The sequence below is a fragment of the Apteryx mantelli genome, chromosome Z (assembly GCF_036417845.1).
Source record: "Apteryx mantelli isolate bAptMan1 chromosome Z, bAptMan1.hap1, whole genome shotgun sequence".
NCBI classification, from domain to species: Eukaryota; Metazoa; Chordata; class Aves; order Apterygiformes; family Apterygidae; genus Apteryx; species Apteryx mantelli.
Genome location: NC_090020.1, coordinates 16,387,447 through 16,412,762, shown reverse-complemented (window position 1 = coordinate 16,412,762; position 25,316 = coordinate 16,387,447). Strand labels below are relative to the sequence as shown.

Below are 25,316 nucleotides of genomic sequence, written 5' to 3'. Positions count from 1 at the left end.
TAGAAACACAACACAGGTTTCTGTTTTAATGAGAAAATAATTATATACTTGCATTGTAGGCCTCACAGTCACTAAAAAACAGAAGCAGGATAACATTGAAGTGGTTAACATATACAGAAAGCCAGGTATTGTTGAACTGGTCATGACAAGGATGCCATCTTTTGGTTGCCGAACAAATCAATGTTATTGTATTTTCTGTCAAATTATGTCAATACGGAGCAACATGAAGCCAAAACTGGCGCCTTTTAAAACTAGAATTGTTCAGAAAACCTGCACCATATCCCCAAACTGATTACAATCACAAAAGCTAATGCTTAACTATTTTTCAATACACAGTTTCATTAAAACCAGTCATTGACATGGGAAAGAATTGAGTGTTTCTTTTGTGGAGACAAACTTAATTCTGCAATAGTGCTCCTTTGTTGCATTTGATATATGTATATATAGATAGATATGTATTACTGGCATATACTTATAAACACCTAAGCTTGGTAGCATGCAAATGAAATAACAAAGAGGCGAGTAAACTGCATAGCACTCCCGTTACCACAGCACCGAATGTGTGCTGCTGACAATGAGTCTCCATAATTTCTGGAAGAGAAAAACACTGCTGGGTGGAAAGCTCAGCTGTCCTGAATTGGTCCATGCAAATACTCTTATTGCAGGGGGTGAAGGCAAATGCTTCTAGTGCAAAGGGTTCCCACGTGGCCTCTCCCCACCACCCCATCTGCTTCTGAGGACAGAGATTTAATTCTCACCTCAAACACCGAGCGGCAATGGTGGTGGGAGAGGAGGATGTGGCAAAGCATGAGGAGATGCACCGTGATTAATGATTAACATTAGTGACTTTCAATGAGAGAACGAAAGAAAGAGCAGATCTCCAGGCTAAAGAAAATTAAGAAGAAAGATGCATGTTCCCTACAAGGCAGCCCAGAGCAGCCCCATTTCAGGGAGCAAGGGCCAGGACAAACTGAGGAGAGCATGGTTTGATGCAAGACCATCTCACCATGAATACATGGGCCATCCCCAGCAGGATGCTAGAAGATATTGCTCAAAAAACCCCCCCTTCTCCAGGCTCGCCCATGTCCTTCCCAAGCGTGGAGGGAGCCAGGCTCCTCCTGACACAGATGTGTGAAGCTCATGAATGCTGCTACATGTCAGATGATCCTACTGGACTGCTGCATTGGTGGCATTGCTTTTCCTACAGTTTTATGGTAACATCTACCCAGCTTACAGACATGAATCACAGTTTACTGTTGATCGCCATGTCTTGAACAACGAGCCCCCTTCTTTAGGTAGATAATTCTGCCATATATGTGGTGCACTCCAGTGCACCGTGGTTTAAAGAGTATTCATGAGACAAGCTCGCTGTTTTTTTTCACAGTGAACTCTCATTTCAAAAGGGTTTTCTTTTGTTAAATAGCACTTAGAGAGAAAATTCATGGAACTGTGTCAACAGGTACTTCTAATCACATCTGCTACAGTTCCCTGAAAATAGGCCTCAAATGATAGTGTCAACTGACAGAGAAAAAGGAACATGAAAGATATTCTGCATGTGTGAAAGCACATGCTGGAGGAAACAGGGGTGGGGGGACCCAAGGATCATTTGGTTGCAAGCTCTGACTTGGTTAAGAAAAGCACCAGAAATATGTTCACAGTATTGGTACTCATTTTAAATGAGCTCACTGTTTCAGAATAAACAGCATAGCAGGTCATGAAACCAAGGAAAGGCTTAACAGAGGACCAGCATCTTAGCTGATTTTTAAAAAGAAGTCAAAATAATAATTATTTGTTTATAAAAAAAGATAGAGCATTATATATAGAAAAAGCTCAGTATCTTTTTTTTTCTTGTTCCCTCCCAAACTTGATCATTTCTAGTCCAGAAATTATGATTCCTAGTGTAAAATATTCTTATTGTATTGCTTTGCATGAAAAGAAAGAGTAAACCCACAGCCTCTACACTACATACAAATACAAAGCACAAGAATAAATACCACATTTTTTTTTCTAATTGTCAGGTTACAAAACTGGTGAATACTTTGCAATTGTGACTCATGCAAATACCACGTTGGGTCAAATTTTAATATCACAAATACTGCATCAACTCAGTGCTTTTTTTTTTTAATATCCCCTTTCAGAAAAAAAGAAATTCTCACTCACCCCTACAGCTGGCAAACAGCTTTGGAGAAAATAATCTGTACAACCACCTCCGTACTCTTTCTAGTATGCCAGTCTCACACACCCTCACACCCTCTCACACCTGCTCACACACGAGCACACGCGCACACACACCCACACCCACACTCACACACAGACTCACACTAATCCTTCACTGCTGATCCCAAGCCTATGAAATAACTAAAGGCTCTACGGTTTGCTTGTAGCACTGAAAACACTGGTTGAATGGCAAAAATAATGCTTATTTTCTTCGTGTGCTCTTCCTTGCTCACTCTTTCTCACTCACTACCCCCTTCAACTTTTTTGTTGCCTGGAAACCTGAAGACTTCCATAAAACACTCTACATTAACTCCAAAGGCCTTTTACGTTGTATAAATATAGTTAAAGACGTAACTATCTTTCTTCTTTACTTCATACCTCTTTCTAGGCCAGAGTCTGGCTCAGTTCAATTATTGCCTCATTTAAAAATTAAATGTCCTTTATTTGCATTCATTTCCCACTACATTTCTACTTCAAATTATCCATCTTTATAGCTTTTATGCATACAGCCATGCTTTTCCCTCCCCACCATCAAAAAATAGCTGTCACCCACTAAATACAGATTTTCTATTTAGAAACTTTTCTATGTAAATATGCTCTGAGAACCTGGAGCTCAGGTGATATTGCAAGCATACAGGATCCTAAAGCTAAGGTAATCCATTTGGCTTGGCTCTCATCCCCATCTATTCCACTCCTAAATTATGATGGCTTGTGTTTGCAACACAAGGGACTATTTTACTGAGTCTACTGGATTGTACATTTGCAATAACTGCATCCCCATTTTTTTTTCCTCCTTTTAAACAGATAAATTACTAGAAAGGGGAGCAAAACTCCCATCCCCCCCCTCAAAAAGAACCAAAACAAAACACAGTCCCAAACCCCACCCTTCACTCCCCTAAAAGAAACAGCAACAGGAGGTAATATCGTGGTGCCTCACGGCTGGCTAGAGCACACCAAGGTCACACCGCTGCTCTTGGCGCGGCGCCGGCGGGAGACGAGGACGCGGTGGGCGAGCCCGTGCGCTCCCGCGCGTGCTGCCGCCCGGGGCCACCCCGCGGGCGTCCCGGCCACGCAGCCGCGCCGTAAATCCCCAGGGAAGCGCACGTGCGAGCCCCGGCCGGAGCCTCCGTGGCGCTCCGCGCTGGCCTCGCCGCTCGCCTGCGGCCTCTCCTCCCCGCGGGGACGATGCCTGCTCATCCCTCGCGTGGTCCCGCGCCGCGTGGCCTCCTGGCTGCCGCACTTCACAGGGGGGAAGGGAGGGGGGGGGGCAGGGCGTGTGTTTTCCAGGTGGGATTTCCTGTTGTTTTAGGATTGCTGGGAGATGGATCATTTCTGTGTCTATGTGCATCATTGAGTTTCTTGTATCTTTAATAAATATTGGATTAAAATGCTACTGCTTATTCTTATTCCTTTTTTTCTTTTTTTTTTTTTCCTTTTTTTTTTGGTTTTGCAGTCCCTAGCCGCCTTCTTCACGCTACAGCACGATTATTCGTTCTCCTCCCGGTTGGCATAAATGCCAGCTTCCCAGCGCAGCGCCAGAGCGCTCTTTCTCCGATTCACTCTGGTCGCCTCCAGGACCTGGTAAAGGAAGAAAAGCAGAAAACACCGTGTCACTCAGCTGCCCGCGGCCGCGGCTGCAGCCCCGGCCCAGGCCCCAGCGCTGGGGTGCGCCGTGCATCACGTCCATGTTCGGAGCAGAGAGCCTACCTGCGCCGGGCTCTGCATGCAAACGTGGGGCTGCAAACCGGGGCTGCTCACGTGATGACGTGCTTGCTGGTGGGAAGGCCCCCGAGAAAAGCCGTGGCACTGGGGGGGAGAGGAGGCAGATCGCCTGTCCCTGCACCCTAGGGGACCTTCGGGAGCCGTGGCCGCACAGCCCGGTGCTCGCTTCGGGGCGCCCCATGCTCCTGGTCTCTGGCTTGCGGCCATGCTGGGAGGGGGCCTCAACGCTGCGGCTGCAGCACGCTCAGAGCGAAAAGCCACCCCTGGTGCATGGAAAAGGGGGTTTGCACAAGGAGGGCCTCCGCTGTCTGCAGAGGCTGGTCCAAGGTGGGCACTCATGTACTCGTATGTTTTTCACACACACACACACATAAATATATACATATGTTTTGACACATACATGTATAAATATATACATATGTTTTGATACGTATATATATGTATATATACTTACACATATCTCTCTGTATAAACATACATACCATATATATACTATTCATACGTATACGATGCACACACAAAAACAACTAAAAAGAAAGTTGGAAACAGTTTAAATATATGTTTGAAGCAGGAAAAAGACATTCAGAGTAGAACAACAGGTGTGAGGGTGTGGAGTTTAGGCGTTGCACTCCTCTGCAAACAATGAATGGCAGTGGGGGCACGCACAGGGGCTTGGGACCTTGTCGAAGAAGCACATGGCAGTGGTATTTCCTGACCCACACTGAAGAACAGCCATCTGATCAAACTACCAAGCTGCACCAAAGTCCACTGCCTTAATGGGTTTTAAGCCAGTCCACTCAGAGGAGCAAACTTTGGAGATGTTTAAAGAGTCAAATTAAAAAAAAAAACAAACAACAGAAAACAAAGCTCACTATCTCAGACTGTTCACTGAACAAATGCCTGTCGTTTCAGGCCCCTAATGCTTTGTACAAGCTGCTCTGCAACCCATTTTGTATGACTCCAGATGAGTAACTGGCTTTTTGGGAAAGGATGATGCTATATTTCATGCCTGTGTGTAGAAAGCCAAATGCAGTGAGATCTTAAGTCTTGACTGGAATAAAAATAAAGAAAATAAATAACTTAAGTCTAAAGCTACCAGATCTAATGCACAGCTGAAGGGGGATGGGTGAGCAGAATTTGCCCTTTCAGCTTGTAATAAGCTACGGTTGAAAAAATAGACAGGTACTACAGGCTCTTACACAGGTAACATTGGGAAATCAGCTTTGAACAATATCGGCTCAAATTACAGGCCATAATTTTCCTTGGGAATACAAACATCCTTCTAGATCTAACTTAAGGCCCAAACCTCCATTCAGAAACTGAAGGTAAGGTGAAGTTTGGCAAGCTTTCTTACTTCTTTGCCTTTATTTTCTTTGTCCTCCTAGTTTCTTTCAACTACGGCCATGAAAAAAGACACAGAACTAAAGGTAAAATTCAGCCAACAGAGATAGTTTTGATCTGAAGCTCCAGCTGCTTTCCTACCACTGAGCAGGACTACAAAGCTGGTCCAGGTTACCCAGAGGACTAATTGCTGAAATTTTGCTCAAAATCGCATCTCCACATTTTGCAGAGCCACCACTGGAAAGTGGGAACAGGCTGGAGCAGTTTACATTTCATCCAGCAGAGGGCAAATATGCCTGCAAACCTAACACTTCACTAAAAAACAAGAACAACAACAAAACACTGAAAAAATCCATCTGAGACATCACCTGACAAGCAGTGTACTGAGGCTGCTCCAGGTGCAAGACCAAGGACTGATGGTTTAAATTAAGTATTTGGGATTCTGACTGCCAAAAACAAGAAATGGCAACAGGAACTGACCCTTTGAACAAGAGGCTCAATGGAGAAACAAAATTGGGATTGGACATCAGTGTATGTATCATCTTATTATCTTCTGCAGAAGAAGACAACAGGGTAGCTGCTCCAGGGTTAGCAATGAGCTGGAAAAACACAGTGACTTTTTTAGATGGCAAGCAGGCAAATATGGTTGGGCAGCAGAACAGCAAGGTCAGCATGACATAATGACTAAAGAAAATGAAGAAAATCCATTTTTCCCCTCCATTGGGAACTGAAACATACGTGAAAAAATACCAAATTCAGCACAAATTTCAGACTGAAATTACCGCTGTCACAGAGTAATGACATACTTAAATGTTGTCTGCTGAATTTGGCCTTTAGATTTAGGCTAGCTGAATATAAAATAAATTTTACATAATTTACAGTTTCTGACCACTGTCTACCTTGGTGGAAACCAACATGTTGCAAAGGTCTTTGATGCTGGTTTGAAACAGAAACTGTGCAGACTTCTGCTTTGGATCAGTCAGCATTTCTTTGTTTTAAAAGAGAGCGTGATGGGGAGAACACGCTTTCTTCCATTTATTACCTGTCTGCCCATGTGCCCAAAAGCTTGTCCACTCTGCAAACTTCACCAGTTGCTGCAAAAACAGCTGTTACTCCTCATCCCAACCTTTCCTCTCCCTTCTCCCTAGATCATGATGGCTAAAACACTGCTGTGATCATTTTAATGTTGTGAACATATTATACGGATTTACTTCCCTAAATTTTGTTACTTTCATGCTGAAGGTTCGGGTGAGGTCCACAAGCCCAGGGATGGTGCCACTGCCACCCAAGGGCAGTGCAGCTCGCCCCAGGATGCAGCACCCGTGGGCTGGGGGAGAGAGGCTGCCCACACACGTTGTGTTGCTGCCTGCACCATTTGTCCCCCTGGGCTCTGCGCAGCGCTGACAGCCCAGTGAGAGGGCACTGAACATGGACTTGGCCTTTGCATGAAAACAAGTATTCATATCTGACTTACTATTAAATATTAGAGCAGAGGCTTCTAAGCTAAAGATCCATTTACATTAGCTTCTTTAGCCATTAGCCAGAAGGCTTATTTTAATTTACTGAAAAGAGTTTTTGATCTAAAACAGCCCTCATTTTTACTCTTCCACTTCAGTTTTACATCTTGTACAGAATACAATGTGGTAATTGCAGTACAAGGCTGCAATGACTGAGTGGACGATCAGGTCTCCTCAGCGTAGCATTGCATTCATCATCCAAGAAGCCACTTGCTTACAATAGCACCCTTTGATTTCCCTTGTAAAATATTCTCAGCAGACACCAGGATCGGCTGTAGACCTACCATGAATCCAGCATTCGGTGATTCTCCAAGGCAGGCTGAAGGAAAGTCTTCTGCTTGTTTTGGAGGTCTGTAACATACTCCATTCTGGGCCATGTTGCAAAATGCTACCTCAAGACTTCCTAAATGCCCTCACCGATGATGCCCTGTGTCACCACGCTGAGCACACCAGCCCAGTAGGGCCCCTTCTGGGGTGAAGATTTCCAAATCTGAGCCCCCCCACACCCTGTGACAGCCCTAAGCAGCTTGCACCTTTCTGCCTGTGAGGTTACTGCGGTTTTCATTTGGCATCAACCGCAAAGGCCTGGCCTAAATTCAACACCTGCACGCTGGACCCAAAATCACCTACAGCTTTGTGCACTGTCTGGAGAGTAACACTGCTGCGCCCTGGCAAGGGGAGCAAACAGACTGGACTCACAGACCTGTACATGGAACAAGCGGCTGCCCAATACTCATGCAGCTGCTGAGTCCCAGCCCCTGGCATCAGCCGCACCTCCGCAGCCTCTTTGAAGATACCACCGAGTGGAGGTAGCTGACCACAAAATTATCCCCATCCTGTCAAACCATGGCTTGGGTGGCCAGAGCAACCTAAGGCAGTTAGGCACATAACCACATGCCAAAGGCGTATACTGAAGATCAGAAATGGGAATAGACACCTCATTTATTGCTGCTGTTCTCTGCATTTTATCACTTGTCTAGAATGACTACTAAAATTGGCTTTTAAGCTCAGGAAAGATCCTGAAGTGGATGCTTGACTCATGGTATCTCATAAAGGAAATACTATGTCAGTGAAAAAAGCAACGTGATATAAAATATGTCTCACACAGGAATAACAATTTGACCACCAGCTGCATTAAAAGAAGAATTTGGAGAGCAGAAATAAGTGTGAAGGAGAGACAAATATACCAAAATATACAGAGCTGTAAAAAATGTTCTTTGCCTTCCCCTTGTAAAAGAACTGATGTGTGGATCTCGTGGCTGCAGCTCTGAGTTCTTGCTAGGAATTACAGAGGGCTCTTTCTTGACAGATTTCATTTAAGATACCGAGGATTTGGAAAAAAAAAGAAGAAGACTGAAACAGCTACCATAGTCAGGCTCAAGATTAATCTATCCATTTGAGAGACAGAGACAGAGACCAGTCTTTCCTGAGTTAAGCCATTTCCCTCCAACAGATGCAACCATAGCTACTCTCTTACTAGTAACGAGTTATTAAGAAGCAAAGCAGGGATATGCTTTAGTCCAGAGCATATTTATCCCAAGCACCTGGTGCTCAATGGCACTTAGTACTATGCTGCACAGGCTCATTTTTATTTAATAGTAGCAGCAACACTGATGTGGAAGCAAAATGATGTTTCTGGTGCCTAATGTTTTACTGCTTCTTCCCATTTGGATCTGGAAGAAGCTTTAAGCAAAGAAAAAAAAATGCAAATGTTGGAGTCTCTAAATTCTACCAGTTCCATGCACAAAAACATTGCACAAGGCACCTTCATGGAAGCACACAGTGCACAAAAAAACAGAAACACAAATGCAGGAAGCAAGCTGACTGTTCCTGTAGACATGACCACTCCTTCCCAGTAACGAAAAGCTAAATGCTTTAACAGACAACTAAAACTACTGCAAGACAAATAGTATATATTCCTTCAGTATAAAGACATTTTCTTTACTGTACCTACATAGTGCTAATCCCTGGATATATCAGAAATTTAGTGAGCATAGTGAGGAGCAGGGAATCTGAAAAAAAAATTTATTTATGAAGAAAGAACCTGCTATTGCTACTGCTGGTCACTGTTAGAACATAAACCATGTGTCCTCTGCCACCAAATACGGTCTGTTGTTTTTCTATTTTGTAATCCTTAAATTTTTAGCGGCCACTTTCAAAAATCCCATAAATATCACTTTACTGTAATATCTCCTGCAGCATGGTGGGCATAAAGTAAACTCAGGATAATGCCTGGTAAATTTAAAAGACAAAAGTAGAAGACCTTAAGGATAAATGCAACGTGTACATGTGCGTGCATACAGGTTATCAGCCACCTCTTTAAAACAATAAAAGGATGCGCTTTTAACACGGGCTCTAAGATTTTTAAGGCGATAAACCACATCAGATGAATGAAATAGTAGCAAAGACTTATGCGGTTTGTGGGCATCCAGCTTAACTTCAGAGGCTGCTGTTCATTACTGCTGCTGGGTCACACATATGAGCGGAGCTGTATGAGACTGACCATACGAGAGTCCCTCCCTGCCCACCACCAGCCTCGGGGGCTGCCGACGGTGACTGTGACGAAGCTCGCTAAAACCTGCCTGCGCTGCAGGGGACCAGGGGGGCTCCCGCGAACGAACCAGTGCTCAACCACGGGGTCGATAACGGAGGGGAAGCGGCGGTGTCCTGAGCGTTGCCTCTATGTCTGAAATAACCATCTAACTTAGGTTTGCAGGGAATACTCCCTGTTTAAGAGTGGTAGTGGACTGCCGCAGTGCTGATAAGCCTTTTCTTTCCGGAGATTTCTGATTGCAGCTGAGAACCCTTATCAAAAGGATTGGGACTGAAAAACGGTTTCAGGAGACTGAGGCTTAATAATGGAGATTATGCAGGTGGCATATTTTCATCCCCGTACAAAATCACAGTTTTTTACAACAGCAGTTTTCATCTTTCACACCTTTCCCATTTACACCCATTCTTTTCCAGCTTACCAGTCCCTGTGTCAATATCCATTTTATAAGAAGACATGTAACCGTTCCCAGCAGAAGGGGCTGTGAGTTAGCCATGCAAAATCCACACCTGAGCTTCTGCCTCCTACACCACATCAGATGCTCTGGCCATTACTGACTACTCATAACTGTAACCCAGATTATTTCACAGATATTATGAGGGAGAAGAGGCTCAGCCTATGTTTAACACCAGGTCTCGGAAAATACACTGATCCTGGACTGACTGCAGATTTACTCTGTAGATGTTCTACACAAGATAAATCACTGGATTGTATCAGTGAGACAAACACACACTCACAAACAGGAAATGGGCTAGATTTTACTTTGCTTTACTTTTGAAGACATAAAATGTTCAGACACTTGTCTTGGAGCAGCTCATGTGATCAAAATATGTTAGGGAATTGGAGAAATAGCAGAAAGTATGTGTTTGTAATGAAACTGATTCTGGACAGATGAAAGTCAACATCAGGATCTGTTTGTGTCTCTTAGATGGGTCTGGATTTATGCACACATCTGCATAGATAGAAAATCACAGGTAATTCAAGTGTCCGCATTGTTGGACACATAATCCCTAAAAACATGGCAAAAATGTAGCTGGTATCAACTTCCTGCTCCTAAAGTTGAAGCATTTGGCAGAGTCCAGCTTTGCAGAGATAAAGACTGTGCAAGTTTCTGCCTCACACATTGTGGTAAAACACCAAAGTGTCAGTGAAAACACACTTTCTTTAGTAGGTCTGGGTCTCTTCTAAGCAGAGACCAACATTGGTGCTAAGCTGTGGGACTGTGATCAGTCATCATATGATAACGCACAGGGACAAGGACAAGTACACAAAATTCACCAAATGAAGACTGCAAGCTTGGATTTGACTGCGCTTCCAAAGATGAAAGGTTGGTGTGTTGATTTTCTTACAAAATGCTGTGTATTTTGATACTGTTATATACACTATAATTGCAGATAAAGGAAAGCCACAGCATTTTTCTTCAGCAACTGAGGGTGCTTGAGGTTTAGCTTTGCCAGCTAAATGACAGCAGGGATTAGAGAGCAGAAGAGTTCTCATTTCACATCCCAGGAATGTCCCAGTCCTGGGCAGCAGCTCCCATCCCTCTAATTACAATCCCTCCCACTCCAGAAATTGTAACAAGAATCCAAGGGTTAGAAAACCAGCCACACAAATATTTGTTTATGGGAGATAAGAAGGAATATCCCCCATTTGCATCGCGGTTTTGATATGAAACAGCACTGGCACACAGCATGAAAATGCAAATTGCAGCAACATGCATTTGGAATCACCATGCAAGAGGAAGCAAAAACAAACAAGCAGTTGAAAAGTACCTCAGAAGTAACCTTGCTAGACAGTAATTTACAGGTGTACTGGTAAAAAGGGAAAAGACCAGCATTAGTACATTGAACAAGCATGTTACAACTAGGAAACAAGAACAAAATAAAGAAATTGCAAGGACTGGCACATCCCAGAGTACAGGATTTCAAGCAGCTTGGTGTCATAAAAAAAAAAAGGATTAGTCAGTTCAGCGTTTTTTTAATGACATTGCTTGGCCAGTCTCAGTCTTGTTTACCATTGGTGATTGAACAGCTTTCTTGCTGCTGCTCTCTTATCTTTTTCCTCACCTGCCTTCACCTTTCCTGTAACACATCCTCTTCAGAAGAAATTGCCCCTGGTCTGAGCAGGAGGGCTCTTCCAAGAGCAGATGCAGTTGATTTGCCCTGTCTCTGAAAGGCAGACCCGGGACCCCAGCAGGCACTGCCATGTTGCAACTGCTGGAGCTGGGATGTATGACAGCAGCGGTGGTGTTTACAGCAGAGGCTGGGGTAGACGTCCTGCTGAAACTACTCTCCTGCTTTTTGCTGTGTTTTGTGTAGGAAGAAACCAAAGCTCTAAACGCCAGTACTACTGTTTTGCTCAGCATTTGCTGCAGAATTTCCATGTCAATGGACACTAAACCTCTGGACAATCCCATCTCCGTAACTGCGGCTGCTCACTTCTGCACCTGCAGTGCTGGCTCTGTCCAGCTTTGCATGGTTGCAAGGTGCGGCAGAGCACGGTGGCACAGCGACTGTCTCCTCCTGGTATCTGGGGAAGTCTCTGCTACTCCTCATGAACAAACAGCAATGCTGAGCCACAGTCCAGTTCTCAGGACTTAATGCCCAAAGTGGCGGCTGCCTATCAGGTTGTCAATTATGTTCCTTCCCACACTTTATTTCATACATTTTTAAAACAGGCCAGTGATGCGCTATTCTGTTTCATTTGATCCAGGGATCTTTTTCCTGAGCACATTGTCAAAAGGCCTCTGCTGACGAATCAAAACTACTTATTGTTTAAATAATTATTGCTTAGCCTGGCATGTAAAATACTAGGTTGGTGGTGCGAGTGCAGCAAGGCAAAGCACACTTCTAATTTGATTTCTCTTTTTCCTGTCCATGGTGGGAATTATTTACAAAAGGAGAGAAGAAAAAGACAGGGAAAAGAAAGCAAACATTGCAGCTAGTTTGAAGATGCTGTCCCTGAACTCTGCAGGATACTGTCCCTAATAAGGTTTTGGATAGGCAGCAGCAAGAGTGTCAGTCGTGTTTGGCTACACGTAATGGGCTTAGAGAACAAGAGAATGAAAACAAACTGCAACTCTACAGGATTTCAGTGGGGCTCTGTAAATTCAATGCAGCCTTGACAATTTGTTCCAGAAAATAATCTGGCCCACAAGTTGTCTGACTGGTACTAATGCTCTGGCAGTATACCCTTGGGTAGTTAAGTGCTTGAGTAGTTTTAGCAGCAGTGGACAGCTGAGCTGATACCCACAGCATGCCTTTTCTTCGAGACACTGCCCAGACTGGCATTCTCAGTCAAGACATCAGGGCACGCTTCAAATTGCAAGAAGAGACAAGGCAATTCTGGCCAACTTCTTTTCTAGGAGGCACATGTGCAACTTTGCAAACATCAGCGGAGTTGCACTCATGTAATGGAGAAGAGAGAGTTTAGCCTTTCACACTAATGACATCTTATAATGTCTCATATGTGCTAAAACACGTACAACAAACAGCATGTAACTACATCACAACTGCGCGAAAAGATTTCAACCACAAACCACTGCTTAGCGGGCTGGGTAAGGCACCTTCACTCATCATGACGGTCAAGAAAAAGCACATGATGAGTGTGCAGCTGAGCATTACCTCTTAAGCAAAGCAGCTTCTCCACCGTGCCAAGATATTAAACCAAAAGATTGACCAAAGTCAACTGCAGGGTTCTTGAGGACCAGTTTTTCTTTTGATTACCTAAGTCCTATGCCTCTTACTTTAAAAAAAGTTACTCCTAGTTTCTGCAAAGGGAATGAGAAGGAGCACATGACATGTCTCCCAAATGGCTCTGAGCCACATTCGGTGACACTTCAGGACAGCGGAAACCCAGGGAAATACTGGGGAGGTGTTAATAAAAACTGCCCTTACAGTAGGTGAAATTAGGTGATAGATGACAGAGTGCTCTGGAAAGAGAGGTGAAACTGGAGAGTAACTTATTCGCAAGACATGACCCCACTGTCAGGCAGAATAAGACAAGTTTCTTTGTGTAAGCTTCCTTCTATAGAGAGGCAGGGAGCCTGATCAACAATTTGATCTTGCTCCAGTGAAGCCAGTGGGAATTTTTTCAATTTTCAATTTTCTGGTGTAAGTCAGAAATTAATCTGTTTACACTTCAGATCAGCTCTTCTACTGTGTTTAAGTTAACCAGCAGAAATGCAATGTCATGTCATTCCTTCTGTTTTTAAGTATCTTATGCTACTGCATAATATTCATCAGCAGTGATTAAAAAGTGCCAGACTTATGTGTGCTAGTATTGACATTACACACTTTCACTTCTATAGACCTTGTAAGACTCCACCTCTAAATGAAAGTTATTAGAAAGCAGTTTGTTTGGAGTGTGAGCTCCTTGGAGCTGGGATTGTCATTCTGAAATGTCTGGGAGATACCTGGAAAATTGTGGCTGCTTCAACAAATGCTTAACAACTGTGTGTGTTCAAGGAATTTTATATTTCACTTACACATTCTGCATTCCTTGTCCACAGTATTAATGAGTCTGAATGAGAAACAGCTTGTGCTTTGCTGGGAAACAGGTTGTATAGCGTATGCACCTACATTTTGATACTTTCAGCTCTGAAATTCATAGCTGCTCTTATTATTGCCTCCAGTAAAGAACATCATAATTGGGTTAAACTCTATTACAGTAACCACTAAAATGCAGGCACCCATTTCATAAACTGAAAGCAGAACTTGGGCCAATTTTCCATTTCTGCTTGTGTGGAAGAAAGACAATATTTCCAGTGGGAAACAGCATGCTGTCCATTGAAGAATCCAAGTTAATTCTTGAAACATTCCCCATCCAATACCACCGCAGTGCGTGAGACCATTTGTGGGGAAATTATCCGCTTACACTGAAACCCTGAGCACACTGGGATTGGACTTTGGGAGTCAACAGGCACAGCAGGAACACATGCCTGATTCACAAAGGTCAAAGAACAGCTAAAATGGCTCACTGCAGGGTCTTCATGATGTGTGAATTATAGCAGCTGGCCAATTGCAGGGCAGCTACTCACTGCCCTTATTATTAACTCAAATAAAATCAATTAATTAAAATGAAAATTAATATGATTTGCCTTTTATATTTGCATTAACACTCTTTTTTCCTTCCCATTACCCCTTATCCTTCCATTAAACCCCTGCAAGATGATCTGAGCTGGTTCTAGGTAGCTATATATTTTATTTTCTGAATCTTGGTTCTCATGACCCGTGGTATCTACTGCACAGCAAAGAGTGAAAAGGAAAAGTGTACTTACACTGCTATCATCCATCCTTTCTCGCCTTTTAGTTTTGTGTGTTTCATAATCCTCCATGAGGGTCTGCATCAAATTCTTAGGTCGCTGGGCTCCTGCAGGCTCCTCGGGCAGCAGCTCGGACTGAGAGATGGGGCCCTCGGTGGTTGGAGATGGAGGAGGCTTGATCTTCTCTATCTTTCCTGCAATGACATGAAAAGGAATGATCCTTTCTAAATGAATGGCCTTGCAAGCTGCTTCTAAAAGAATACAACTGGAGAAATATTTTCATCAAGGTCTGAGTAAAGAAACAGTCTGGAATGAAGTTTATGAAGCAATCTGGTAAATCAGAATGGTCAACGGGTGTTTAAAAGGGGCCCCTTCTTCCTGAAATCCACTATATCAACAGATTACAAAATATTTTTATAAAACCTAGCAAAGTTACCAAATTATACCATGCAGATCTAACCTACGACTAGTGCTTACAGTAGTATCTGGCTCCCCGCTCCCTCCCACAGGACTCATGACCTGGAAAATTACAGGGTGATTTTCTTCTGGCTCAGACAATAAAATGCACAGGATCCTGAGCTGTACTTCAGGGAGCACTCATTCAAAAGTCCAAAGAAGGCAGTCTGGTTAAACCCTGCTGACTCTTTTTCTTCTTTTGGTATTCCTTATCTGCTTTTAAGAGCTAAACGGCTTTGGGTAGGTTCCCAGTATCACTATTCCTTGGAACTACTTTCTGCAAGTGCAGAGTGTACTCCGGAAGCGATGATGGAAGGAAAGGACCATGATGCAGAAAGGGATGTGACCTCTGTGCCCCCCCCCTCTGTTGAGACAGAAGAATCTGAGGACCCCCACTCTTCTGGCTGGGGAGAAAGTCATCTATTCACACCAGAATGAAACATACGCTATGATGAGGAAAAGAAATCCTGAAGTAAAATCAGGTTCCTTTTTCCATGACATGGAAGCTCTTGGAAATCAGATTGTCCAAGCAATGGGGAAGGAGGTGGGGGAGATAATGGAAAAAAAAACCATAAATAAGTAAAATAACCAGAAGGATTGTGGTGGATTTTCAATCAAACTTTGTTTTGCTGAGACAAATGAAAAATCCAGCTGCTCCTCAAGAAAGTGTCATAACCGTGGCAACCACTAGAGAGCAGTTTTGAAAGCTCTTGCAACGCTCAGACAGATTTATTTTTGAAGAAGCGAAACTTGAGTGAACACTACAGATGCCTTTTACAAGAAATCCCCTTGTCGGGTTTGTTTCATTTCTGACCAGTATGGAAAATCCCAGTATCATTAGTTTCTTGTTACAACCTTAGGTTAAACTGGCCCATGCAGGGATCAGGCTCGGATTTCATCCCCAAACCCAGCCTTGCTCTTCCAGAGCTGTGGGGTGCATTTCTACAGACCCAGGTTCTTCTTGGTTATACCAGCCTGGCCCCACATATATCTGAGAAGTACACTGCCAAAATAGGGACCAACAAGAGGTCCTGAGCCCTCCAGCTGCATCCATGCATGTTAGCTAAGACTATCCAAAAGAAAAAAGTAAGAACTTTCACGCTGCTGTTCAGATCCAGGGCAAAAAAATCTATTCAAAGTAAGGGGCCTGATTAGGGGCCAGATACATTGCTGCATTATTTTACTTTTACACTAATAAATAACTCTCTTGGACATATGCAGGCAATACGGGAAGAATCAAGCCTCTCAGTTGTCCACCTGCTTTTTTGTTTTCCCCCAAGGACTCAGGCATCATGTCACAGCTGCTCGGAGCCACAGACAAACCCCTCGCCTGAAAAGTGCTCATTCTACCCCTGTTCCCTCTGGAAAACACTGCAAAGTGTAGGCTTCGGGAATCTGCATTTCTGAAAGGGATCTCTCCAAGAGGATCCATCTGCCCTTGATTGGGGGTAGGGTGGGGGGTGGAGATCAATTTTTGTATTGCTACAGCAATCCTGCAGCACTGTGCGCCTGTTTGGGGCATGTTGTGCACAGCGTTGCACTGAACAGTGTCGCAGCTGTCTTTTCAGAAATTGAGAAGCCAAGACAGAAAAAAGATTCCCCCACAGCAAAATGGTAGTTTGTTGGCTTGGATCCAGAAGAAATGAAACTTACACAATCATTTTCTCTGCGTATGTATTTGTATTCCACTAAAAACTTGGCAACTCATGGCCTAATTTCAACTACATTCGACAGAAAAGTTAGTCTCTCTCCTAAGTTCCTAAAAATTTTGTGAAAGAAGGCAAGCAGGTGAAAGAGAGAGGTCCTACCAGTTAAAACACTGGCAGAAGTAACTGGCAAAACCCTTGATGAGGTTGTGGTTAGATGATGGGGTGGCTGAAGCTCCAGGGCTCTCAGAACCACCACAGAAAAACACTATGAAATTGAAGCACAGTTGTGATCCAGCAGAGACTTACTTTGCCAGTTCAGGCTGTGTTGTAAATATTGGTGGGTTAATATTCTTCTGGCAGGTTTGCAGCCAGAAAAGGTGCAGTAGATGTCCTTATGCATCTAGCAAAAAGGCATAAACCCATCATAAGATGCCATGCTAACAGGCTCTTTCTTTTTCTGCGGTCATACACTCACACCTGATCCACATAGACACTGCTGGTGATCCTTGCCCAAATCTAAAATGAATAAACATGGTGCTGCGGTCTAACTCAGAAGGAAATAGGATCACACTTGTGGGATACCAGCAAAACTGCAGCCTGCAAATCGTCATTGCAGTTTAACAGTAGTTATCAGTAGTACCTTCCTCTTCAGGTAGTCCCTTGAAGCCACTTTTAGAGCTATTGCAACATATTGAGTACAAGCTAAAACATCTGAAATCTTCACCTGTAATTTTCACCTTTTTTTTTTTTTCTCTTTTAAAGGGTCTCTGAAAAATGTTCTATGACCTCAGTTCTGGCGAGAGTTCCCTTCACTCTCTGGCCTCAAGAAACTAGGGAATTTGAATTTCCAGGAAGCTCCTGGAATTTGATTTCTCTGCATTTCCTGCCTCTTGTGCTATTTGGGGGCAGGGAACAGCTGTTTTTATAGAGAATGCTCTTCCTTAGCCCTGGGGAGGGGAAGAGAAAGAAGCTCAGAGAAGAGGGAACTCAGAGCTGCTGTTATGTCCCAGTTTGGTGGCTGGAAAACACCTCTGTGCAAAACGAAAGGTGTGGAAGGGCTAGGTCCAGACCAGTTTCGTCCTAAGCAAAACCTCCGCACAGTTCTGGGGAGCAAGAGGAGTTTTGAAGAAAGTGATTTATCCACCCCTTGGAGCCTGACAGGCATCCAAGTGCTCACTGCAATCTGAGGAGTGATAGGCTGTGCATGCCCAGATGGCTGGATGCAAAACCAAGGGCAAAGAAAAGTGGCTGAGGAGAGGCTCTGGGACAAAGGCACTCATCACCATGAAGTAACCTGCAGGTACCAAGTACAAGCATGTAGCAGTAACTACAGTACAGAGGAGAGGGGGGAAATGGGATTTCACACATCTAACAGTTGCAATTATTGTACAGACACTGTCTGCATTTTTAAGACAACTGTACAACAGTGAAAATACCTTAAAAATACCTTTCAAAAGAAGGTATTTCAGCAAGACAGGTTGTTTTAGGAAACTAGTCAGTGCTGGAGCCATGGGATGGTTAAAGTATGTGCAAAAAAACCCCTCTGGTAACGTGGAGCCTCATTACCACTTCAGGTGAAAGGTGGGCCTCTTTCATCTTCTTGAGCACCAAGTGAGCAGCACGAATATGCAAACACACCAGCAGAAGAAAACAACTCTGTTGCCCCACTCTAAGACCTTTCCATTTAATATACCTTTTCCACTAGGTAGGGAATAAGAGAATAACTGACAAATGAGCTGGGGTAGGACGTTGATCCAGCAGGACGCTCTCCTGTAGGTGCTCAGGGGGTAACAGATAAGCACCCTGGAAGAATCCTTGTAGAAGAGAATGAGGAACTTTGCTTTTTTCATACTAATGCTTATGAAGGGGTAAGGAAATGGTTCCTTCCATAAAATCAAAGGCTTCATTTCCTCTCTGTCCTTCCCCAAAATTCTCTTTTTAAAAAGGTGTTCACGCATGGGCATTATACTTGATTCTTATTCTTTACACCTATGCTGCGCATTAGAAATTTTGTACTGCCCACAGACAGTGAAAATACCTTGTCCCAAAGTCTCTGCTTCTCCTCTCACCCCGCAAAAAGTATCTTCAGGCTGTGGTAGAACCTGAGAAGTTTCCTTACAGTAGGCATTTACTGGTGAAAAATGAGAGCAGCAAATGGTTTCAGAAGCAAGTGGCTCTTCTGACAGAGACTTACATCTACAGCTGTTACTGAGGAGAAGAAAGCCAGCACGCACATATTCCTTAGGGAGGAATGGCTATCTGAAATTTAAAGATCAGTGATTACTTGCATCCATAAATTGCAACAACCCCCCCGGGCTTTTGCCATCCACTGAAATTCTCCCATCTAATTAATTAACTGGGAATGACAGAAGATGGCTGCTTGGCCACAAGTGCCCCCTGATGTGCATGCAGACAGTGCTGAGCTCCTGCCCACGAGTGCAGGGAGTGCAACAGGCCTTCTGCCTTGTGAGGCAGAGGTTTATTCACAAATGTCAAAAAAGAAGATGTGGCAGCTTCAGGAAGCTTCTACTAGGCATGGCTTCTCATGTTAGGGACTTCCCATGGCTGGTCACGAGACGGCAAATATTCACAAAGGGTTTCTCTCAAACAAAAAAGCCTTAACTGAACCAAAATCTTGCGTGTAATGATTTTCATAGCTCAAAAATACAGTTCCTATGATGAACAGGATTACCAGGGCCAGGTACTAACTATATCAAGTTAGATGCGAATTCTTCATAGTCTAAGTACTCATAATAAAGGGAACAAGGGACCACACCAGCAAATGTACACTGGAGCATCTCATGTCACATACTCACCATCCTGTTTAAATAAACTATTGAAGGGTCCCTGACATTCTGGCCTGGAGGCAATGTGTGCTGCCTTGCATATGGTAGAGGAAAACCACTGCATTGCTATTTGACTACTCAACACCTTGCCCAGTGCTGCAGGTGCTGCAGCAAAATAGCCTAGGAACTGCTCATATTTAAATACAGTTCCACAGAGTTTTTGGGATGCACAGTATCTCTATGTTTAAGCACCCTGAAGCAAATGTTTTTCCTTTTATTGGGTTTGCTCATGCAAATGTCACTTTTTGCGAAAAGTTCGCAAAGATTCTTTCTTTCTCCTTTCTCACATTACCTTGGAGAGAGGACTGTCCTGTGTATGCACAACACTTAGTCCTCATTCCAATGAAATTACAGTATGTCTTGCTCTGGTGGCTCAAGATGGGTTAAAAGGCTGCTTCTCAACAGCCCAAACAGTTTTAAAGGATGCTTGCTGTCTGATTGCTTTTTTCTCCCTTTGTGTTCCAGTCTTACACTGGTTATACATAAGCATTTTCCTCAATACTCATTGTACCTTCTGACCTTTACTATGGGAAATACCTAAAATGTCAACAGTAAAAAGGTTTATTACTGGGAGCCACCCTGGCTTGCACTGAGCAGTTGGCAGACACAAACTTCAGTGTCACTGTCTGTGATGGAAAGTTGTGTGTCAGGGTGGCAAAAACAGCTTGTTTGTTATCTGAAGTAATTAGCAGCTATTTCACACGTACGCCCACATGAATGCATTAATCCTCCACACTTCAGTCAAAATAGCAGCTCAGTTCACTGCAGTCCTTTTTCTGTGGTTCGCGTTTCTGTTATCCACAGAATGACAGTTCAAAGCAGTGAGATCGGATGGGAATAATAAACAACTGGGGACCACTAGGAGTCCTAGTAAAGCTGCTCTGCCCAGTCTACTGCAGAAAAGCAACCTGATAGGTAGGTCATTTCTAATGACATTAATCACTGCATCTTCTCAAAAGAGTTCTGGTAAATTTATGCCTCCCCATTTTAGGATTAGTTACAGATTTTTCAAATTTAGACATGACCCCTTAATCCCTTTTTGCCTAGGTACCCTGATGTTAAAAGAAGAGTGCTACTTCTTTCTTTAGGAAAGGCACTTTGGTGACAGAAACGCCTGTTTCTTCAATCATCGTTACTTTTTTCTCTGTGAATTTAGATATTACAACATCAGACATGTTTTACATCACACTCTTTATAGTAACTATCACAAGTAGATTTTCGTTTCTGCTCTATAAATCACCTTGTAACTGACAGTCAATGAAGCTTTACAGTCAGATTTTGCAACCTCCACTGAAGCAGCTTTTGCCCCTGCTTTTGTAAATATTAAAAAGGTACTGTAAATATGTATTAAAAAAAGTTGCTGCAGTCTTTAAGGATTACATGGTATCCTTTCTCCCTTTCTTTTATAAAGACTGCAACTTTAGCTGCCATGCAGCTGAATAAAGGGACAGCAAGGACAAGGTGAGCTGAGGCTATTCAATCTGGAAGACCAAGAGAGCCTGGCTAATTTACAACAGCTGAGAACTCTGCATCCACTGTTTAAAACAGCACCAGAAATAGCAGATTTAAGAGCAATGTTGGCAATGTTTATTTATTTATTTTTTTATGGATGCTATGCTTACAGATTGTCACAGACATATCTCCTTAAAAAGTAATTCTTTGAATTGTTACCAGCTGCAAATCGCAGTAGTTTGAGTCATCGGCCAAAGATCCACATTTATTTTCCTGAACATAGAACAATTGGACATTTAAAAGACACTGTCTGGAATGGTTCCTTATGAGTTTAACATTCTCATTAAAATGTAATTTATAATGAACATTTTAACATCAAACTCAAAGCAAATGCTTTGTTACCCAGAGAAATAAGAAGTAGCAGAGGTACACTGTCTTCCCAGATACTCCATTAAAGTAAGCACTGAAGACAAGCAGTCCTTCCAAAATTACTTGCAAGTCAAATGCAACCAATCTAAGTCTCATTTCAAACTAAAGATGAAGCATTTTTTGAAGGCAGGGTTGAGCTTACCTCACAACAAAGAACTATATTAGCTGAGGCCCATGGTCCTATGTCTCTCTCATCTTGCAAGACAACATTACTCAAAACAACCCATTTGTTACAATTTCCAGATATTCCCTTCCAAATATTTTTGTTCTATAGGCATAATAATAATAGCACTTCAAAGAAATTATCACATCTGTTACATGTCTTGGCAAGAAACACAGACTAAAATCATTCCCTTAACAGAAGAAACAAAACCAAGTGTTAGCTATTTATGCACTGCATAACACTCCGAGTTCAAAATCAGGTTGGGCAACAGACTAAACCCAGACCCAACTCAAGCTTGCCATGGCTTTCAAAAGAAAAGGCTCATCCCCCACATTTTCTTTCAAGCATCTCTGGCTCATATTTACATCACCAGAAATAAGGATGGACTTTAAGCACTCTGGCTAATTTTACATTTCTTCATGAAGATCACTGTTGACAAAATCTTTTAAGGACTTCTAAAGTATATGTAGATCTATCTTCACAATAATGACTACGAAGAAACAAGCTGGGCATTTGTCTTTTTCTGTTTTTTATGATGTATTTTTTATGATATATTAAGAAAGCATGAGATCTTGGTTTTATTTATTGAAAGGGACAAGGGAGAGCAATTTACTACTGATTTTTACACTGTAACTGTTGTGAATGCAAGCACATGAACACAACAGCTAATCAGTCAGAAGAAGAGGACTTCCAATGAATCTATTAAGCACTTTCTGATTAACTCCAGTACTCCTATTTAACTCCAGTACTGAATGGCATCTCACAGCTCTGGAGACCTTTTTACCAGAAGTTCATTAGAAAAAACAAGAAATATCAGATAACAGCAAAGCAAAATACAAAAAGAAATCTGATGCAACCCCCCCCCCCCAAATCTGTAGGTCTCAGCAAGCTTTACAGTTCCTTAATGACTTATAAGAGAATATAAAGCCTTAATAAAAAACGTCTTTGTATGCTCACCTTTCAAATAGTCACCTAGCTGTGAAAAATGTTGCTGTCTTTCCAGGTGATGATCCTAAATTTCAGTGGGTGATTTGACCAGCACGGTGACAAACATGACGTTATGAAATGGCATGAGATGAATAGCGCTAAGGTTTTTTATAGACTGATCAGTATAGTAGGTAAGTTCCTTATGTAATACATGTGGGAAAAAGCAAAAATGTCCATATGCATGCTCACAGACAGAAAGCTGGGATTGTCATGGGCCTTCCTCCAGAGGAAATACACCCTTCCCCCCACTCCCCAAATATTTCTGTTTCCAGGAAGAAAAAATCATGGCAACCCTTCTGCCCTTGGCAAAACAAACATGACAGATTCACCTGAAAAGGACAAAGAAAGAATCTGACCTGACCTTAGTGATGTTTCATTTCCCCTTCTACGCTTTGGGCTCTTACCTGGTGCAGTTTTGTAAGACACTGTTCTGGTGGGCAGGGGTGGTGCGCTCTTCACAAGAGGGCTCGGTGCGACCTGTAGACCTTGCCTCTGCCTCTTCAGCTCCTCTTCTCTTTCCTGGGCTGCTCTGATCTCTTCTTCTATCATCGACAATGTCCGCTGCTTCCTCGACCGTAACTTAAAAGGGCCCATGGTCACTTCCGGCTCTTGTGTGGCAAGGATGGAGGCGGTGCTCCTCAACTCAGCTGCCTCCGAATACTTGCTAAAATAGCTGACTTCTTGCCTATTTTCCTCCACAAGGAATGGCTGGCTGGTTGAGGATATGGGTGATGGCTGCAAAGTCTTCCGTTCCCTGAGTCCTGAGTCTTCCTCTTCTGAAGTCTTTGGTATTGTATCCCTTTTTTCTTGAACAGGAGAAGACACCTGGGGTGGCTCAAATGTGGGGCTCTGCTGTTCCTCAGAGCATGGCACTGGCCCAGTGGCTGGCTGCTCTTCGACTGAGATCTCCTGCTCTGCCATGATTTTCTCTTGCTTACGGCTTGTTTTGTCTGCCTGCTCAGCTATGGCTTGTTGGATCGCGTTTTGAACTAGCAGGCCAGCATGATACTCCAGCTGGTCATCGATCAGCATGGAGTCTGCCAAGGTGGAGGAAGGTGAGTCAAAGCCTGGGTCGCTGAATGACTTGGAAACGCCTTCCCCTCTGCACTCTGCGGGAGTGTCGGTCTGGGGGGTCTGTGGCAGGGAGAAATCTGCCAGCGAGCTTTCCTGGAGGGCGCTCATGGTCTCATTGGAGGCGCCACTGTCACTGATGTTGTCCATGCTGAAGTCATTGGAAAGGGTCTCCAAGACAGTGGTATCCTGAGACCTTACAGACAAGTCATCCAAGCCAGAGTCCAATTCCTCTGGAGGGGAAGAGGCGCTGGTTGACTTTGAGAATTGGTCTAGCACACCCTGTCCGTCATCCTTCACCATGGTGAAGACCGCTCTTGCACTCATGAATTCACCATCCTCTGACCACAGTTTTGAGGTCTGACCACCTCTGGAGCTGTCACTACATGGTAACTCTCTTACTGGGTCAGCAGTGTTAGTCTGAGCATTCATATCATCCTCTGAGGTACAGGAGACCTTTTGCGCTTTGACAACAGTGACATCATTATTCTCAAGCTGTCCTGTTTGTCCACAGACAGAAACAGGTCTTGCCATGGAGGACAGTGGCCTGTCTACATGTGAAGAACTGAGGCTCTTGTAAAAGGGTTTGATGGAGAACATTTTGGGTGTCCCTGATCGCCTTGGTGGGACCTGACCCTGAGATGGACCTGAATGCTCCATTAGCTGGAACTGCTTCCTGGCAGCTGAGAAATCAATTTGCTCTGTGACAATATCCTCTTTTTTGATACTGACCGGCTCCGATGGTACAAAGGAGCAGCTGACCTGTTTGGGGGATGTTGGTGTTGCACCTTGCTGCTGCTGCCTCTCCTTGCGCTCCTTGTACTTCTTGTGGGACTCCAGATGCTCTTCATCCAGTTGCTCTTCCAGGGTCTTCTCTTGGGGAGGGTTCCACCATTTGGCGGCAATGCTGGGGTTTTTCTTGACAGCCTGGCTTTTAATAAGTTCCCTTCTTTCCTTTTCAAGTTCCATCATTTCCTCTGATGGTCTCACTTTCCGGACCCTGTATTTTTCCTTCTCATCATCCTCTTCAAAGAGCTTAGATGGCTTTTTGTCTTCATGGAAGGCTCGTAGTTCAAACTTAGCCTCTTTCTTAAGGGTTGTAAAAGTTGTTTCTCCATCCTTAGAAGATCTTCTAGAACTGTTTGAAGAAGCGGGACTCCCTGGCACCCTCAGACTGTCCCTGGTGTCTTCTTTCAATCCCCCTGAAGAATGGCCATTAGATTTCAGATTCTCATCATTTATACTAGCTTCACTCTGTTCAACCACCAAGGGTGTCTGCTTGTCAGCGACATTTTCATCCCTTTCACTGGGTACTGAATCGTTGGTAACATTAACAGATGTTCCTGAACCATCTACAGCAGAGACCGCACTTGGTTCAGGGGAAGATGTCCCATTAAAGGTATTATCTGCAGCAGAATCACAACAATTTGCCTCCAGCACTTCATCTAGATATCTGATCTCTTTAGCAACTTCACTGTCCAGAGATTCATGCCTGTCCTTAAGTCCATTGTGGCTGGCAGCAGGGGAAAAGAAGTGGGTTTGATTGTCTACGGGATGTGGTGAAGCCACTGTGGTGATGCTTTTGTGTTCAGAAACTGGAACTTCAATTTCCATTTTCTCTTCCTTTGTAGCAAGCACACTAGCTGGCTCCA

General features: G+C 43.5%; 1 protein-coding gene across 2 annotated transcripts; it reads right to left on the bottom strand.

Annotated features, from left to right (window-relative positions):
- Window positions 1-25,316, bottom strand: LOC106485132 (PALM2-AKAP2 fusion protein-like). 2 transcript variants are annotated; one of them, XM_067316726.1, is made up of 4 exons: window positions 22,998-25,316; window positions 14,627-14,805; window positions 11,121-11,159; window positions 1-3,795 (listed from the first exon to the last, which is right to left on the bottom strand). In XM_067316726.1, exons 1-4 carry the CDS (start codon window positions 25,276-25,278, stop codon window positions 3,703-3,705), a joined length of 2,592 nt encoding a protein of 863 aa, XP_067172827.1. In that variant the 5' UTR covers window positions 25,279-25,316; the 3' UTR covers window positions 1-3,702. The 2 variants fall into 2 exon arrangements, with proteins under 2 accessions (XP_067172827.1, XP_067172829.1); XM_067316728.1 differs by lacking the exon at window positions 11,121-11,159 and having other exon boundaries at window positions 22,998-25,315.

What these genes read in the sequence shown, in the direction of transcription:
- LOC106485132 (XM_067316726.1), bottom strand. Translation starts at nt 25,278, where the DNA reads ATGGAAATTGAAGTTCCAGTTTCTGAACACAAAAGCATCACCACAGTG. An exon ending in AAAGGATGGATGATAGCAGT is followed by an intron (nt 11,160 to 14,626) that starts GTAAGTACACTT and finishes CCTTTTTACCAG; the next exon opens with TACACCTGTAAATTACTGTC. An exon ending in CTAGCAAGGTTACTTCTGAG is followed by an intron (nt 3,796 to 11,120) that starts GTACTTTTCAAC and finishes TTCCTTTACCAG; the next exon opens with GTCCTGGAGGCGACCAGAGT.